The sequence below is a fragment of the Lynx canadensis genome, chromosome C1 (assembly GCF_007474595.2).
Source record: "Lynx canadensis isolate LIC74 chromosome C1, mLynCan4.pri.v2, whole genome shotgun sequence".
Lineage (NCBI taxonomy): Eukaryota > Metazoa > Chordata > Mammalia > Carnivora > Felidae > Lynx > Lynx canadensis.
This window is the reverse complement of record NC_044310.1, coordinates 17,173,727-17,192,396: the sequence shown is the minus strand read 5'-3', so window position 1 is coordinate 17,192,396 and position 18,670 is coordinate 17,173,727. Positions and strand designations below refer to the sequence as shown.

The 18,670-nt window shown below is 50.0% G+C and overlaps 1 protein-coding gene across 1 annotated transcript in view; it reads left to right on the top strand.

The window, feature by feature from the left end:
- The window catches only part of ASAP3 (ArfGAP with SH3 domain, ankyrin repeat and PH domain 3), a 50,044-nt gene that overhangs the window by 16,635 nt on the left and 14,739 nt on the right, over positions 1–18,670 (top strand). Inside the window, 4 exon segments of the mRNA XM_030324633.1 lie at positions 9,423–9,495; positions 9,595–9,740; positions 12,117–12,191; positions 13,585–13,634. Of these exon segments, the coding sequence (XP_030180493.1) occupies positions 9,423–9,495; positions 9,595–9,740; positions 12,117–12,191; positions 13,585–13,634 (344 nt within the window).

Below are 18,670 nucleotides of genomic sequence, written 5' to 3'. Positions count from 1 at the left end.
GAGAATTTAGAATTGTCATGGAGACAGAACACGATGGTGAACGGCCTCCATTTACCTGTGACCCGGTCCTGCCCCGACCTCACCCCCACCTGCTTCCCCGACTCTCAGTTTTGAAGCAAACGCCAAGCATTTGCTGAAATTCTAAAAAAGTTGAAAAAGCAAAGTGAGGCCCAAGTATTGCCTTTGGTCAGTGTGTGTTTTGAGTCTCTTATGATTTGTCCTCCATCATTTGTGGTTTCGTTTTCTACGATCCCCTTGTTCGAGAAGCCAGCGGCTTGTTCTGTAGTTTCACGCGCTCTGTGCTCACTGCTGGGGTCATGAATGTCTCCATCTGTGTTTCCTGTACATTGGTAGTTGGATGTAGAAATGAGAAGCCCTAAGGCCTTTTCGGGGTTTTTTGGTGGCTTTTGTTTTTTTGCATTTTATTCATCATTTCATAAATATTATAAGTGTAACTTGGCTTGCTCATTAAAACATAGTATTTTCATTTTCACGTTTAATATGTAGCACATGTAATTTAATCTTCTTTGTGGACATCAAGGCTTAAAGGAGCCAAGATTCTGCCCCCTCACCGGGGGACCCCTTTTTTAAGACATTTTTTTTTATTAAGTTTATTTATTTACTTAGAACAAGCAGAGTAGGGGCAGAGAGAGAGGGAGAGAGAGAATCCCAAGCGGGCTCCACACTGTCGGCGCAGAGCCTGACATGGGGCTCAATCCCACCAGCCGTTGAGATCATGACCTGAGCTGAAACCAAGAGTCGGATGCTTAACTGTTGATTTAAGAGATCCCTTTTTAATGTCAAAGTTTCATTGACCTTCCCACAAAGTCATACTTTTAGTATGGCTTGAGAAATTTGGAAAAGGACCGAAAGTTACCATGAATTCAAGAATGCTTTCATGTTATGTTATGTTATGTTATGTTATGTTATGTTATGTTATGTTATGTTAATGTTTTATTTATTTATTTATTTATTTAGAGAGAGAGAGAGAGAGCAGGGATGGGGCAGCGAGAGAGGGAGAGAGAGAATCCCAAGCAGGCTCTGTGTTGCCAGTGCGGCCCGATGCAGGGCTCCGACTCACCAACTGTGAGATCGCGACCTGAGCTGAAATCAAGAGTTGGACCCTTAACCAACTGAGCCGTCCAGCCGACCCTCAAGAGTGCTTTTAAAGCTTTTTTGTGTCTTATTGATCATAACAGCTGCATGCAGGTGTGGAATGTGGTCATGCTAATCTGTGAGACTGTTTTTATTGGTCTAGGGTGCTTCTTGGACGTGTGGCTTCGTAGGGCCCCGGTAGTGACTCTGTGGATGTCACGGGTCTGGGGTCCAGAGACTAGACATGAACAAGGGGGTTAGAGTCTAATGATTTGGGTGCCAGCTTCATTTCTTCTCCTTTGTGGCTGTGTGAGCCCAGGCCACTTCCTTCACCTCCCTGAGCTTCACTGACTCTTCAGCCAGATGGGAACAATGCAACAACTGCCCCGCTGGGAAGCTGGGAATCGTAGAGGATGGATGTCAAACTGCTTTATAAACTGTAAAGCCCCGTGAAAGTGTTGGTTTGCGTGCTTTCCTTAGTTTGTTTGCATTTCTGGTGAGACCCGGGGCAAGAAACTCATCCGAGTCTTCGCTGTGCAGTCTGTAAGATGAGAAGGTAATGTTAGATTATCTCTAATATTCCATGACTGAGTCCTCTGGGGGACAAGGTCATGGCCCAAAGCAAAGATGGAAAATGGTTTTCATCTCCTGTGCTAACTCTAGTTTCATTGTTACCTAAAGAGCCGTCTTAAAACAAAGCAAAACAAACAAAAAAAAGAGTAGTCTTAACAGAATGATAAACTGAATCCAGGGTCTCCAGTGGGAAAAACACTGTGATTGATTAATGGTGCCACAAAAGTGGTGCCTATGTCCCATATTATAATAGTCCAAAGGAGTGAATGTCTAATGGTGAAATTTAATCGGCAGCTCCCAAGGCCTGAGCTTTTGCTGCTCTGCTCCCTTGGCTGAGTCGTCATGGTTACCACAGCTGGCTCTGGGAAATCACAGGAATGAAGAATGGGTCCTATTGATGAATCCTGACCCAGGAGGGGGGCAAGCAGAAGGCCCTTCCAAGCAGGGCAGCTGGGCATGGCCCTAGTGCTGCCATCTGTGGTCTTTTGCCTGCAGAGAACACGGATCAGCGAGCCAGAGCACTGCGTGTGTGTGTGTGTGTGTGTGTGTGTGTGCGCGCGCACGCACGGTGGGGGCAGTGGCACTGGGGGAAGTAGGGGCACAAAGGGCAGGGCCACCAGCTGGAATTCAGGCTGTGTCTCGGGCCAGCCAGGCAAGGCTGACCAAAGGACTCTAGTCGGTTTTCCAAGTTTAGTCACGTCCCTGATGGTCTTGTGTCTCGTCTCCCCTGCCTCTGCCCGATGCCTGCCCGGGCTTTGGAGCCATTTCAGAGAAATCTAAATAGCCATCACTACTGATCCCAAATCCAGTGCCCGAGTCATGCTCTGCCACCTGAAGTCCTTGAATACTTCAAGTGGTGGGGAGCTCACCGCTTAGTCTTCCTAAGGAACGCCTTCCTCTGTTTGAGCTGAAATTTGTTTCTGGCTCCTTAAATTCCACCTCTCAGTCCTGGGAACCCTCAGGTCCAATTTGAACAAATCTACATTCTCTTCAGTAGGATAGCCCTTGGGATATTTGTAGTTGGAGCACCACCGTCAACCTTATTTTCTTGGCACAGGTCTCTCCCTGCCCCATCCCTGTTTGGGGGATGGTAAGAGGATATGGCAGAGGTTCTTGAGTTGGGGTTCAGATTCAGAGGCAGATCCGGTCTTGATATCAAAGGAGCCATGTCCCTTAACCTCTGCGGGGCAGCTTGGTGGTGTGGAAGGAACATGAGCCCTGGATTTGGCCAGACCCGGTTTTAAATTACAGCTCTACCGGGGCGCCTGGGTGGCGCAGTCGGTTAAGCGTCCGACTTCAGCCAGGTCACGATCTCGCGGTCCGTGAGTTCGAGCCCCGCGTCGGGCTCTGGGCTGACGGCTCAGAGCCTGGAGCCTGTTTCCGATTCTGTGTCTCCCTCTCTCTCTGCCCCTCCCCCGTTCATGCTCTGTCTCTCTCTGTCCCAAAAATAAATAAACGTTGACAAAAAATTAAAAAAAAAATTACAGCTCTACCACCGTTCAGAATTATGGGACCAGAACATACCTGGACTTGTTCCTTCCTCCAGCAGCTTCATCTATAAAATGCCAGTGGCGATGCCTACCTCAAAGGGTGGCTGGGAAGGTGACAAGAAATGTGTATTCAGAACATGTGGCATCTTGTATATGACTGCCCCGTGGCAGAGGCTCCACTGTGGCCCCTCTGCACCTGTCATTCCCACATCTTGTTGAGCAGGATCGTGGCAGGGTGGGGAGAAGACCTTTAATTAGCTCAAGGAAGATTGAGAAATTCCAAACCAATTCAGGTTCATTTTGGAATAAGTAACATTATTAGCTATGAAATAATAGGTTCTGAGCACTTTACTATGCGGATTCATTTCATCTCTCCAACAACCTTATGCAGGAGAAACTATTATCAACCTCATTTCATGAATGGGGACACTGAGGCATGGAGAAGTCACACAGCAGGTGCCTAGTGGAGCTGGAATTCAAAGCTAGATAGTTTGGGGCCAGCCTCATACTTTTAGCAGTGATGATTTACTGTGTCTCTGATAGAATCTGATTCCCAAACTTTAGCATGCATCAGATTCACCTGGAGGGCTTGTTGAAGCATAAATCGCTGAGCCCCTCCCCTAGATTTCCTGATTCAGCCGAAGAATTTGCATCTCTACCAAGGTGCCAGGTGGTGCTGATGCTGCTGGTTCAGAGACCCCACTTTGAGGATTAAATGGACCCCCCTGAATCCAGAGGCTCATTTTTGTTTTTTCTAACCTAGCCAGTCTTCGACACGGAGAAGGAGGGCTGATCTCATACAGAGGCAGAAAGCAAACCACAGTAAGGATCGTACTCATATTTTCCAGATGCCTTAGGGCTTGGCACGTGCTGCCATGTCTGCGATCTCATACAAGCCTCACCAGTGACTCTGTGAGTGAAGGAGAGGATAGATTTTCTCCCCGTATGATACCATTTTCCTACTTTAAAGAAGAGGACGTTTGGAGCACTGCTGTTCTAGTATTGCCCAGGGAGATAGTTTTAAGGAGAATGGGGTTAGAATCTCAGCTTGCGACTCATTGCGCTATGGTAGGGTCATTACAGGAGATCTGGAAACCTCTGTGCCTTTCCCCAGATATCTTCCCATCCCCAGGCTATGATCAGAATTTCCTCCTTAAAACTATAGTTCTAGGGGTGCCTGAGTGGCCCAGTCGGTTAAGTGTCCAACTCTTGATTTAGGCTTAGGTCATGATCTCAGGAGCAAGAGACTGAGCCCCGTGTCGGGCTCTGTGCTGAGTGTGGAGCACGCTTGGGATATTCTCTCTCTCTCTCTCTCTCTCTCTCTGCCCCTCCACCCGTTCTCCCTCTCAAAAAAACAAACACAACTGTATTTCTTTAGCTTAAGTCTTTGCCCCATTATATCATAGAGGGTAGTTGTTAATCAGCCGTTGATACCCTAGTATGAGTGGTGTGCAAATATTTTCTTGGGAAAAGCGTGATCAGAACTCTCCCCTCTTTGTGCCCACTTCAGGCACTTGTGTGGTTATGTGTCTGGGAGCCTCTTGAAGGAAAGGGCCATGCCTGGCTAAAATAGGCACCAGTAGGTGCTTGTTGGAATGAACGAATGAATGAATGAACAATGTTCCTCTCCTTTCCCATTCTTCCCAGGGCAAGCCTTCCTCCTCCAGCAATCCTACCATTTATATCACACACTCCCCACAGCACCTCACCATGCAGTCTTAGTCTCTTTCCTGCCTGTCCCGGGCCCATAGTCAAGCATCACCGAATAAGACTTTCTCTGTTCTTCCTAAGCAGACACGGCTGTGCTTCTCCTGGGCTCCCGAGTGCCTTGTCCACCTTACATTATAGCCATAGTCACATTGCAGGTGTCTGTTTACTTGGCTCTTTGCCCCTTAGATGGTGATGTCCCTGAGAGCTGAGTCTGTCTTTTTTTTTTTTTTTTTTTAATGTTGACTTATTTTTGAGAGAGAGACAGAGCATGAGAGGTGGAGGGGCAGAGAGAGAAGGAGTCACAGAATCCGAAGCAGGCTCCAGGCTCTGAGCTGTCAGCACGGAGCCCGACACAGGGCTTGAACTCACGGACTGTGAGATCATCTGAGCTGAAGTCGGACGCTTAACCAACTGACCCACCCAGGCGCCCCAAAGTCTGTGTCTTTTACACAGAGTGTGAACTCAGGCACACAGTAACTAGTGAGTGAGTGAGTGAGTGAATGAATGAAGGAATAGCTATGTGAACCTTCGTTGCTAAGAGCAGTAGGGGCAGAAATGGTATCTTGCTAGGAAGCCATTTCCTGAGATATGTCTGACAAGGGCATCAAGTGATAGTTTATTGGTCATTAGGGTGGCTTGCCTACCCGTAGGCAAGTGGGAGCTAGCTTCAGTCACGAATGACAACATACCCCGCATAACGTGGTTAAAATAAGATAGACATTTATTTCTTTTATAAATGTTTACAAATAAGTGGCCCAGGGCTGATAGGGTGGTTCCTCAATCACCAGGACAAGGCTACTACTTTCTTGCTCCACCGTCCATAACAGGTGGCTTCTACGTCGTGGTCCAAGATGGCTGCCTGAGCTCTAGACATCACAAATGCATTCCAGCCAAGAGAAAGTTATGACAGAGGGTACCCCTCCCTCTCTTCCTTTTATCCTTTTCTTTTTTTCCCCCTCTTTGTTTAAAAAAACACTTTATTTTTTAGAGCACTGTTAGCTTCCCAGCAAAATTGAGTGGAAAGTACAGAGTTCCTATATACCTTCGACTCCACCAATAACCTCCCACACTATCACTATCCCACACCGGAGTGGCATATTTGTTATAATCAGTGAGCCTACACTGACACGTCGTTATCACCCCAAATCCATAGTTTATGTTAAGGTTCACTCTCGGTATTGTACATTTTATGAGTTTTGACAAATGCATAGTGACCGTATCCACGAGCAGGCCCATGCAGAATCGTTTCACTGCTCTAAAAGTCCCTTGTGCTCCACCTGTTTATCCCTTCTTCCCCTGGCAACCACTGATCTTTTGATCGTTTCCACACTTTGGCCTATTCCAGAACGTCCCATAGTTGGAATCACTATGCAATTTTTTCAGATTGGCTTTTTTCACTCAGTAATATATATATATATATATATCTTTTAAAAAAAATTTAGTTTTAAGTCATCTCTACACCCATCATGGGACTCGAACTCACAACCCTGAGATCCATAGTCACGTGCTCCACCAACTGAGCCAGCCAGAAATATATATTTAAGGTTCTTTTGTGTCCTTTGTGACTTGGGAGCTCCTTTTTAGTGCTAAACAATATGCCATTTTCTGCAAGTTTTAGCAGTTATGGATAAAGCTGCTGTAAACATCCATGTGCAAGTTTTTATGTGGCAATAGATTTTCAGTTCATTTGGGTAAATACCAAGGACTACAGTTGCTGGGTTGTATGGTAAGAGTATGTTTAGTTTGGTAACAAACTGCCAAGCTGTCTACCAAAGTGGCTGTAACGTTCTGCCTTCCCACCAGCAGTGAAAGAGAGTTCTGTTTCTCCACATCCTCATCAGCATTTGGTGTTGTCATTGTTTTGGGTTTGGGCCATTTTAATAGGTGTGTAGTCCTTCCCTTCCTTTTTTTAATCTATTCGTTTTGAGGGGGCGAGGCACAGAGAGAGGGGGAGAGAGAGAATCATAAGTAGGCTCTGTGCTGTCAGCACAGAGTCCGATGTGGGACTCGATCCCACAACCCTGGGATCATGACCTGAGCCGAAATCAAGAGTCAGACACTCAACCAACTGAGCCACCCAGGGGCTCCCCCTTCCTTTTAAGAATACTTCCTGAAAACTAACAAATGAAATCTCTGTTGTATTACATAGGTCAGCACTTCGTCATATGACCATATTCACCTGCAAGGTAGGCTGGGAAATGTCTCTATTGCGAGTGGCCGAGTGGCCGTCGGAAAAGTCAGGGTTCTTTTTGCTAAGGAAGAAGAGAGAATGGACGCTGGGAGCCAACCAGCAGTCCCTGTAGGGAAGAGAGATCCTCTCAAACCAGCTTAAGCACTTAGGGGAATTTGTTGGATGGATTCGGGGATATTTCATGAAGACCCAAGGACAGGAAGTGTAGAGGAGCCTCTCAGGGTGCGGGATCGGGAGAGGTGCCAGAAACCAGAGCAGCATTTTTCTAGTGCTTTTCTGTGGCCGCATGGGTCTCGTTTGCTTCTTTTGTACGTCTGCTTTGTTCTTTTCTCTTTGCACACGGTGGGAAAGATGTCCCAGCTTCAGTACTTCAGATCAGTTAGCTAACTTCCCAGAGCCTGATTCCAAATTCCTTGGAGAGCGAAGCTGATTGGGCCAGCTTGGGTCAAGTGTCCACCCTAGTCCAGTCAACTGTGGCTAAAACAAACAAGGTGACAAGGGCCCACCGCTAGAGGGGAGGAGGGCAGTTTTCAGAGAATCTGTGTCGAGGGATGGGGAGACTCTCCAAAAAGTATCACGGACACAGACTTCTCAGGTGCATGTCCCAGGACTTTGCAAAACGTCATTCATTTAGGTAAACAATTAGGTAAACAATTGGGTATTTTCTGTATGCTAAGCACACGGATCTGCCTTCTAGGGAGTTTTCTAAATCTCTTTGGAATTTGTTCATATCTTTAACCTACGCTGTCGTTTGGAGTAAAGTCACAGCTCCTTAAATTAATCATCTCTTAGCTTTCCCTTTCAAGTCTCGAGGTGGGGATCGAGGGCTTTGGCGAACGCATATTCCCTCACCTAGGTCTTTGGGAACTGTAGTGATGTCCCTGTCCTCCCCCTCGTCTTTGTTTCTCCAGTAGAATGTCTTAGTTCTTTAGCTGATTCAAATATGGCCTCCTCTCCCCCCATCTCCCTAAATCCTTGACTCTTTTCTTCATCCCTGGGATGAGCCTCCATTGGTCCCACACATGATGTTCATACTCAGGATTTCCTCCATTTCCCAGATAGCTAATCAGGAAGCTCAGAGCAAATAGGCAACTTGCTCGAGGTCACACAGCACCTGGGCAGGGGAGCTGAGCTTCAAGCCCAGACCCCCCCTCCCTCTAGAGGCTCCCGACATGCCAGAGGCTTCGGAGAACACCCCACATTGCCCCTGAGGTCGGCCCTGTGCGTGTCCTCCTGTGAGTGTCACTTAGAATCTTTGCAGATACTATGCCAAATGTGTTTGCTGACCCTGGTCACGTTGAAGGTAACTCTTTGAAAATAAACTCTGATCCCTTTTTTGGTCACGGGACAAAAGAGGTGGGGCTGGGGTCAGGGCGGGGCTGCGGCGTGTGGTTGGGTGTGTGGGTGAAGCACGGTACTGGAGCAGCCCCTGGAAACCCAGCTCTGCTCCTGCCCCGCTGTTTGACTCCGGGCAAGGCGCTCCCCCCTCTTGGCCTCAGTTTCCTCATCTGTGGTTCTATCAGCCCTTCTCAGCCCTAACATTCTATAATTTCCAGCTTAACGAAGCATTTCATAAGGGCTCCGTGGGGTTGGGGCTTCTGTACCCCAACTGAAAGAGGAGTGTGTCTGGGAGGTTTTGATCTGAGCTGAGCCGAGCCCCCCCTGCCCAAGGCACGCGAGTCCTGCTTCTCACCATCACATCTCCTGGCCCTCCCCACAGTCTGCTGTCTGTTGCGCAACCCGCAGAGATGGTTGTCCCACCAGTTCTTTCCAGTTGGGGTCGAGTGCGGCCCCTTCTGCTTCCTGAGCCTGGGATTTGTCTTCGAGAATACAGAGATGTCCACATTCTCTCCTCTGGTCTTTTGCTAAGCGTTTTGCGTGTACAACACAGAGCCCGATGTGGGACTCCATCCCACGAACCACGAGATCCTGACCTGAGCCAAAAACCAATCCATTTGCTCAGCACCTCCAGGAGTCTATAGTATCATCTCCATTTTGCAGACAAGGTACCCAAGGCTCAGAGAAGTTAACAGGTTTGTCTAGATTGACGCAGTAGGTAGTGCCAGAGTCAGGGTTCCAATCCGGGTCTGGCTGTCCCCACTGTGCCACATGCCTTGCAATCGCTGTGTTTAGCTGGCCTGCACTGGAGTTGGGGAGAAAAGTCTGTGGTCTTCTGGAGTGGTGTGACCGATCTATGTTTCCCATGTGGTCTGGGTGGAAGAGGGTGGTCTATTTATGTTTGGTGGGGGGTGCAGGGGGACCCCGGGGAAGAAACGTTATACGTGTGTTTCGAGGGTGGGATCATGGAGTCCGGCACTGCTCCCAGCTGGGCATCCCTGAACTCTATCCACATTTGCTTCCAGATCCTAGAAGGAGACCAGGCCATCCTGCAGAGAATAAAGAAAGCTGTGCGGGCGATCCACAGCTCCGGCCTTGGTGAGTGAGCCTGCTTGATGCCCAGCCTGGCCAAGGAGCCCCTTCCCCAGCCCCAGCCCTAGCATGGAACGAACTCTGCCTTTCTGTCTACCTCCACAGGCCACGTGGAGAATGAGGAGCAGTACCGAGAGGCTGTAGAGTCCCTGGGCAACAGCCACTTGTCCCAAAACAGTCATGAGCTGTCCACCGGCTTCCTGAACTTGGCCGTGTTCACCCGCGAGGTGGCTGCACTTTTCAAGAACCTGGTGAGGCCCTGTTCCTTTCTCACCCAGCCCTTAGCCTAGGCTCAGGGTACATCAAGTGGGCTTAAGAACCTGACTGAGAAAGGTTCCACCCTTCTCTGGGGTTGCCCTTGACCTCCAGTCTCCCCTGACCTTGACCAGAGACCCAGTTCCCTTTCCGGTTGTGACCTACCATTTGCGTTCCTCTGCTCCTCTGACTTTCCCCCCATGTCTTCTCTTTCCCGCCTTCCCTCTGACCCTGCCCTCCTCTTTCTCTTCTGTGCGAGTGCCCAGCGGCAGATGGGCCTCACAGAGGGGAAGAGCCCCACGAAGAGAGGGCTTCCTGGAGGAGGTTCGGGAGAAGGGAGGGCAGAGCCTGGGGTTCCTGCCTTTGTACCACTGCCTCCCCGTAACCCTCTCTGCCCTCTGCTTTCCCAACTGCATCTGCTGTGTCCACAAAGCCTGGGAACGACCTCCCCTCAACAAGCCTCTCGGCTCCTGCACGTGGTCCAAGATAGAAGCTGTTCCCCTGAACAGGCACGGTTCTCGGTGCTGTGGGTTTGGTTTTACTGTCTTCCCCGCTTTACAGGCTAGGAAACTAGGGCACGAGGTTAAGCACCTGGCCCGAGTTCACGCTGCCGGAGTTGAACCCAGGTTGTCCGGCTCCAGTGTCTGAACTCAAGCCTGGCTGTAGCACCTCAGGGAAGCCCGTCGCTCCCCAGGCCCCATGGTTTTGGGACTGGCTGTCATGGCTCCAGTCCTTCCCTAGCCCAGGCCCTGGCTGCATCATCTCTGAGATGCAGTTTGCTCGGTGGTTGAGCCCCCAGACCTCAGGCTTAGCCTCGGACCCTGCTCTGCGGCTCTCTGTGTGGGTGTCCCTGGCCAAGTCACTCACTCTGCCTGGGCCCCGTCTGTAAAATTGTGCTCATGATGGTACCCACCTCACAGAGTTATAATGAGGTTATGCAAGTTAAGTGCCTGCCCCAGAGTAGGCGTGCAGTTAGTGATAGATAATATTGCCACCTGTCGTGATTGTACCTCTCTGCGTAGCACTGCCTCACACACTGTCCCATATGTAGGGCTTCAGTGTTTGAGTTCAACTGAATTAGTGACCTCTTTTGTCTTGACCTCTCCTCTTGCTATTTTCAGTCAAACTAAGCTTTGCTGAGGGTCTACTCTGTGCTGGGCATCATACGAGGGGCTGGTGACACAGGGAAGAAAGAGGCTAATGCCTTAGAGAGCCATAGTCTAGTGGGAGAGACAGGAGCTGAGATGTGGGATGACACCAAGCATTACCAGTAGCTTGGCACAAACTCGAGGGCCCAGCGAGTTGGGTCAGAGGCTGCCATGGTTCAGAAAGGGGAAGGTCAGCGTAGACCATGGGGAGGAGCAATCAGGAAGGCTTCCTGGAGGAGGGGAGACCCAAGCTATACTTTGAAAGGTGAACTAAAATATCAGACGGGCAATTTGGGTTGCCAAATGATAGAAACTCAATTCAAACCAGGATTTTTTAGGGGCGCCTGGGTGGCTCAGTCGGCTAAGTGACTGACTTCGGCTCAGGTCATGATCTCGCAGTTCGTGAGTTCGAGTCCCGTGTCGGGCTCTGTGCTGACAGTTCAGAGCCTGGAGCCTGCTTCAGAGTCTGTGTCTCCCTCTCTTTCTGCCCCTCCCCTGCTCATACTTTGTCTTTCTCTCTCTCTCTCAAAAATAAAAAATAAAAAAATAAACATTAAAAAATTTTTTTCAAACTAGGATTTGTTATAAAGAGAATTCATTGGCCCCCGTAATGGGAAATCCAGGTATGCAACTGGCTTTAGGCTTCTTCTCTTTCTGTTAGATAGTTTCTCTCTGTGTCTGCTCAGTGGGCAGGATGGCCCAGCACACCCAGATTCACCGTCTCACCAGAAGAAAGACCCAGTGTTTCTCCCAGGACTCTGGCAGAAAGTTCCAGGAAGGATCCTGATTGGCCAGCTCGAATTGCGCACCTGAGCCAATCCCTATTGCCCAAGGATGGGGTGCTCTGGTCAGCTCTGACTCCTGTGTTTACCTCACGTGACCACAGGGGAAAGGGTTCCCCACATGATAGGGGGAGAGGAGCTGGCCAGACACAAACAGCAGATGGCCACTTCAGAGTCAGAGGGGCGAGGGGAGGGTGCTCGTGGCAGAGGAACGGAGATGGGCTGACCGTGGATATTCCTGGAGCTGTGAGGCGATGAGGCCGGGGTTAGTCAGGAGAAGGGGAAACAGTGCTTTCAGGGGCCGGCTCTGCCACCCCTTCTGCCCCCCACCCTCACCCCAGGGCCCTCCTTTGCCCTCTGACCCTTCCTTGTGCCCTGTAGCCCCTTGGAGCTCGACAGATGGTCACCCAAGATGGGGGATGGGGGTCTCTGCTTTTTCCAGGTTCAGAATCTGAACAACATTGTCTCATTCCCCCTGGACAGTCTATTGAAGGGGCAACTGAGGGACGGGCGACAGGTGAGTTTCCATTCGGGGAGTGGAGGTGCCCAGAGGTGATGGGATGGAGTAAGAAAGAGGTGGGCAGGGGACCGAAGGGCAGACAGGGCTGGGCTGAAGCCGGAGGTCACGTGAGGCTGTCACAGTGGGAGTGCTGACCCTCGGAGGGGCGGGAAGACCTGGCCTTGGGGTCAGTCTGGGATGGATGAACTGTTGTCTGCCGGGGCCCTCACGGGAAACGGGTCAGGCAATTCTTACAACAACCCTACGAGGTGGGTTCTGTGGGTACTGCCGTCCCTGTTCTGCAGTTGAGGAGATGGAGGCCCAGGGAGTTTGGTGACCCGTTGACAGGTCACCTGGCTCGTCCGAGGAGCCAGGGTGGGATCTGGGGCTGCCGACTCCAGTGTTGGCTGCTCTCTGCACCTGGCAGCTCTAGCCTCCAGGCAGAGCAGAACTCAAAGAGAGCGACAGAATAATCTCCCTGAGAAGTCTGCCCCAGAAGGCCCGGGGGAGAAGCTGTCCTCCTTCCAGAGACTTCCCTCTTGCCTTAGGCCGGCCACCAGCCTGGGAACCGCCCAAACCAGCCAGGCAGCTTTTTCACTTGGCTGACGGGGACGGTTCTGGAGGGTGTGAGCACTCCAGCTGGATGAGGCCAGGCAGACCAGGCCAGAGATCAGCCAGGTCTCACCGGCTTGCTGTGTGGCCCTGAGTAGACTCCTCAGCCTCTCTGTGCGTGTGTCCCTCTACGTGTACCCTTCCTGTGGAGAGGATGATCTGGTTCCAGGCACAAGAAAGGGTGGGGTAAAGTTAGGGGAGGAGTCTGACTTCCAACTTCCTCATTCTCATGGCGATCTCTGCCTTCTGAGAAAGAGGACTCAAAATTCTCCCCGTACCTCAGGCCAAGGTCCACCAAACCCAGCTGATTCTTAGCAGCTATAGGAAGAGGTCAGATGGGAGAAGGGGCTCAGTCCTGAGAAATGGTGCTGGTCGGGTCTCGTTTGGGGGGTGAGGTTTACAGTAAGGGCTATGGGGGCAGGGGTTGGTTGGAGTATGGCTCTGAGCAGCATAGGGGAGCGTGAAAGCACAGGGTCCCCCTAAAGGTAGCAAAGCGTACTGTTGATTCCAGCCCCCAAGTGCCCCTTTGGGCAAATTGTTCTTTTTTTTTTTTTTTTTTTAGTTTAGTTTTTTATTTTGAGAGAGAGAGAGAGAGTGTGTGTGTGTGTGCGCGCACGCACACTCCCATGTGTAAGTGGGGGAGGGGCAGTGAGAGAGCATCCCAAGCAGGCTCCCCCACACGGGGCTCCAACTCACAAACCGTGAGATCGTGACCTGAGCTGAAATCGAGAAGAGTCAGTCGCTTAACTGACTGCGCCACCCAGGCGCCCCTGGGCAAATTGTTCTTTTTAAACCACAGGATTCCAAAAAGCAGCTGGAGAAGGCGTGGAAGGACTACGAAGCCAAAATGTAAGTGGCTGCGGTCAGGGTGGTTTGCCCAGGGGAGCGAATCTTGTGTTGCAGAAGGATGCTGGACAGGGGGAGGACCTCAGTGCTGCCAGGACATGTCACCCAAAAGCGCATGGCATCTCACTCTCTAACATTTTTTTTTTTTATGTCTATTTATTTTTGAGATAGAGGGAGTGTGAGCCAGGGAGGGTCAGAGAGAGAGGGAGACACAGAATCTGCAGCAGGCCCCAGGCTCTGAGCCTGGACACACGAGGCCCGACGCGGGGTTCGAACTCACGAACTGTGAGATCGTGACCTGAACCGAAGTTGGTTCAGCTTCACTGACTGAGCCACCCAGGCACCTGCCATCTCACTCTCTGGAGGCATTTACAGGAGGTGATCTATGCCCAGGCCTGACAGGAGTCTGGGGGCTGGACTGCAGGACCACCAAAGGGGGGCAGTTGTGAAGGGTCCTCGAGATCCTGCTCTCAGAGACCCATCTACTCAGTGGTGCTAGAAGTGGGCAGAGAGAGGGAAAGGCTGCATGCCAGTAAGTCTCCACAACCACCCAGCCTGTGCGGGAGGTGTTAGCATCCCAAGCGTCAGGAGGAATTGGAGGCTCAGACAGGTTAAGTCGCCTGCCTAAGGCCACACGGTGAGGCGGAGGCGGAGGCGGAGCTGGGGCTCCCACCCCTTCATCCTCTTTCTGCAACACCAGGTGGTTATTTGTAAGCGTTTAGTCGGACATAGAAGAGGAAAGGGAGTCAGTGTCAGACCCACGCCTCTTGTGCGCACCTCACGATGCTCCAGACCTCTCACTGGCTACTGGCACATCATGGGGACAGAAGGAGCCAATCCCCCCAGAGCAGACACTCCTCGGGCCCTGTCTATAGGACTCTGCCAGGGCCCGGCCAGGCCCGCCGTACCTCAGAGCTCTGTTTACTATTTGTAAACTGTTGTCTTCTCTTGCATTTTGCGAAAGCAGTATGTGTCCATTGTGAATAACTCAGAAAATGAGGAGGAAAGAAGAAAAAACTTTAATTATCCTTAGGAGAGGATGAGGGCCCTGTGGGGAACAGCTAGTACTTCTGTTATTTGAGTGTTTTTACATAGTATGGGCGGATGCTCTGGTTTTGTCACTTAAAAAAGTGGGAGGAGGGGAAACTACCAAAGACCAAGAGGAAAATTCTTAAAAAAAAAAAAAAGCTTATTTATTTTGAGAGAGAGAGAAAGAGGGAGAGGGAATCCCAAGCAGGTTCTGTGCTGTCAGCACAGAGCCAGACAAGGGGGTCAGACTCACAAACCATGAGATCATGACTTGACGGAGGAGTTGGATGCTTAACGGACTGAGCCACCAGGAGCCCCGGAAAAGCTTAATTTCCAAGACCAAAGTATTAAGAACTTTCTAGTCATTTTCCTATATATAAAGAAATATTTTTTACGAGACTGAGAACATAATAATCATATTGAGTTTTCTTTACTTAAAAATACATTGTGACCCGGGCGCCTGGGTAGCTCAGTCATTAAGCCTCTGACTTCCGCTCAGGTCATGATCTCACGGCCTATGAGTTCGGTCCCGCATCAGGCTCTGTCTGCACCGACGGTGCGGAGCCTGCTTGGGATTCTCTCTCGCTTCCTCTCTCTTTCCCCACCCCTACTCATGCTTTCTCTCTCTCTCTCTCTGTCTCTCTCAAAATAAATAAGAAAATAAAAATAAAACTTAAAATACATCATGACCGTTTTTCCACATCATTGCATATTCATATACATCGTCACTTAAATGGGCACACTGTGTTTCAACATACGCATGATCCGTAATGTATTTCTTCTGCCCCTGACTTTGGGGAAGCATCCTTGGAACTAAATGTTCGCTCTCTCCCAGAATCATTACTTCTGTAGGTTCAATTCTAAGAAGGAGATCCTGGAACTTTATTGTTCCTCCAGCCCCAGGGAGGCTGAAGGAAGGCGAGGACTCCCCACTCCAGCAGCGCTCAGGTCTCTACTGCTGTTGTGCCTGTAGACAACCCCCCCCCCCCGCCACCTCCCCCCCCCCCCCCCCCGCCACCTCCCCCCCCCCGCCACCTCCCCCCCCCCGCCACCTCCCCCCCCCCGGGGGTGTGTGTGGGAGCTGTGGTGGGCGTGGCCATCTGCTCTCTTTAGAGGCCCAGAGAGGGGCGTGGCCACGCAGGCAGTCTTCCTAGCAATTTGATGTGGGGCCACCACATGGTCTGCGTCTTCCTGAGTTCCCTTGACTAAGCCCTCAGCCTTGCAGGGCATCACCTACCAAGTGGAAAGAATAAGCCCCACCCTGCTGACCATCTGCAACCAGCTCTGCTTTTACCAGATTTACATATACATACATATACATATGTTTTTGTATATTATTTTGTTTGTAAGTAATCTCTACACCTCACATGGGGCTCAGACTCACAACCCTGAGATCAAGAGTCGCATGCTCCACTGACTGAGCCACAGTCAGGCGCCCCGTACCAGATTTACGTATTGATCTTGCCTGCAAGGTTTCGTTTAAAGAAAAGACTGTGTAATTGATAGGGAGAGGGGCTTGGTGAGGGTTGTTCGGTGAGTAATCAACAGGGCCTGGACTAGAACCCAGTGCTCTTTCTGCCCTGCTCCGCGGTCTCCTGGCTCCTGCCAGGCACGTTACATAGGCTGAGCTACCTGTCCTGGCACAGGCGTCTGTTACGCTCCTTTTTATGAGGGCTTCAGGTATAGCTAGATATTGGTGCGCTGTGAGTTACTGTAATTTCCACCTCATGCTTACCAAACCAGTCTGGGCAGCAGCTGGAAGGGCCCAGAATGGCGTCTGTTGGATACGACCAGGAGCCTCACTTCCTGGTTGTTCATATAGGAGGAGGGCTCCCCTGTCCACCTGGAGCTGCGAAGAAAGGCATCCCTTGGGCAGGGACCTAGTTTTTCTAGGGTGTTCCCTGTGCAAGTCTCTTTCCTCATCTGAGAAATGGGGCCAGGGATACCCTTGCAGGGTTGGTGTGGAGATGAAATAAACACAGTGCATATGAAGCACCTGGTGCTGTGGTTCCACAAGTATTTATCTGAGCCAGAGAAATCTTTCTGAGCCAGAACTGCGATGAGAGTAACACAGCAAGGGGCTGGACCAACGACTTCAGGGGTGAGCCAGCTAATCCTGCAGGATCCCAGGCCTCTGCTCCTGGCATTTCCCCTGGCCAGCTTGGGTTCTTGGACAGTCCCTTCCCTCCTCTGGGTCTCAGCTTCATCTTCTGTGAAACAGTCTCTGACTGTGGCCTATCAGAAAAGACACCGTGGGCGTGGGTGAACTAGGTGATGGGGCTTAATGAGTGCACTTACCGTGATGAGCAGAGAGTAATGTCTAGAACTGTCAAACACTGTATTATACACCTGAAACTCATAGAACACGATGCGTTAACCATACTGGAATTAAAAATTTAAAGTTAATAAAATAAATACAATTTTTTGAAAAAAAGAAAAAAAAAAGAGACACTGTGCCTGTCACCAGCAAAGGGAACCAGACAGGGAAGGAGGGATGGGGCAAATCTGGGACACAGCGTTGGTTACCAGTGCCGTCCCCAAGCCTCGAGCATCCGACAGACCGGATGGTGGCTTGAATCCAGATGCTGGATTCAAATCCTAGCTCCAGCAGTTACTAGCTGAGAGATTTGGACATGTGACTTGTCTCGGCCTCGGGCTCCTCACCTATAAGATGGGGTGATGATTCCTGCCTCCTGGGGTTATAACTTTAGCATGTGAAGAGTCTAGCAGAGTGCCCAACACAATATCAGTGCTTAAAAATAATAATTAGTAATAACAGCAGATGGTACTTATACTTACTTATAAGCTTCTTTTACCTTAGGTACCATGATAAGCTCTTTACATCTGTTATCTGATGTATTTATTCCCCTTGGCAGGGAAAGGGGCTGTTATTATCCCCAATTTATAGGTGAGAAATAAGGAAGAGAGTGCCACCCCAATCCCTGCCCTAGTGGATCCCACTGGTTCGTAAGCAAGAAGAGAGGTGGGTGGATAAATAATGAAGATACAAAGCGACGGTGCCGTAAGAATAGTGTCGGCATTGAGGCGGCAGACAAGACAGGTGGTTTCGATCGGGTGGAGGGAAGGGTTGTAGGGGGAGGCATCACAGGAGAGGCGATTCCAAGGCATCAGGTCAGCGGGTGCATGGTTCGTTTTGATTCCTTTCCTCTCCTCCATCCTCCTCACTGACCCCCTCACTCCACCGGGAGTGCCTGCTCCCCGTCTGAATGCTACACTGCTCCCCGAAGTCCCCTTCTCCAGTTCCCTTGGTCTTCTCAGTAACTAGCATTTCACTGCTTTTCACTCAATATTCATTTCACTCCTTCCGCTGCAACTCCATTCAAAGGAAATAAAATATTCCCAGCATGGGAAATGTTTCTACAACATTGGTGATCCTTTGAGGACAGGGAGGGAATAGGAGTTGCTCTTTTCTGGGAAGGGTGTGGTGGAATAAAAAGCAAGTCCCCAGCTAGTAGTCTGAGGTCATGTCAGACCTGGTAGGGTATGGCTCTGTAGATTACCTTAGCTGAGGCAGGGACAGAGCTGTGGTAATTCATGAAGCCATTTACACTTTACAGCTTGTCTCTATCCTGAGCTAACTAGCTTCTGTCCTTTAATCTCCACTAGAGCCTGTGCGAAAAATATTAAATAAATAAGGAAGTACCCCATGTAAAAACAAACAAACAAAACATTATCTAAAGGAATCACCAGTAGTTACTATCATACTCATCAATATCATTAGCATCATCATAATCCTGACGGCTTACCGTATGCCAGGGACTACTGTACCGTGCATTATGCCATCTGAGAACGGGCAGCATTTGTTTCATTTTGGAAATGTGAGACATTGAAGCTTAGATTTATAAAGGTTAAGTGAGAGAGCTGCTATTCAAATCTAGAACACACATTTCTAGCCACTGTCCCATGTTGTGCTTCCTTTTCGCCCATTTACTCTTGAGCAGACGTCTTTCCATGCCAGTACGTATAGATGTTCCTTATCCTTTTTTTTA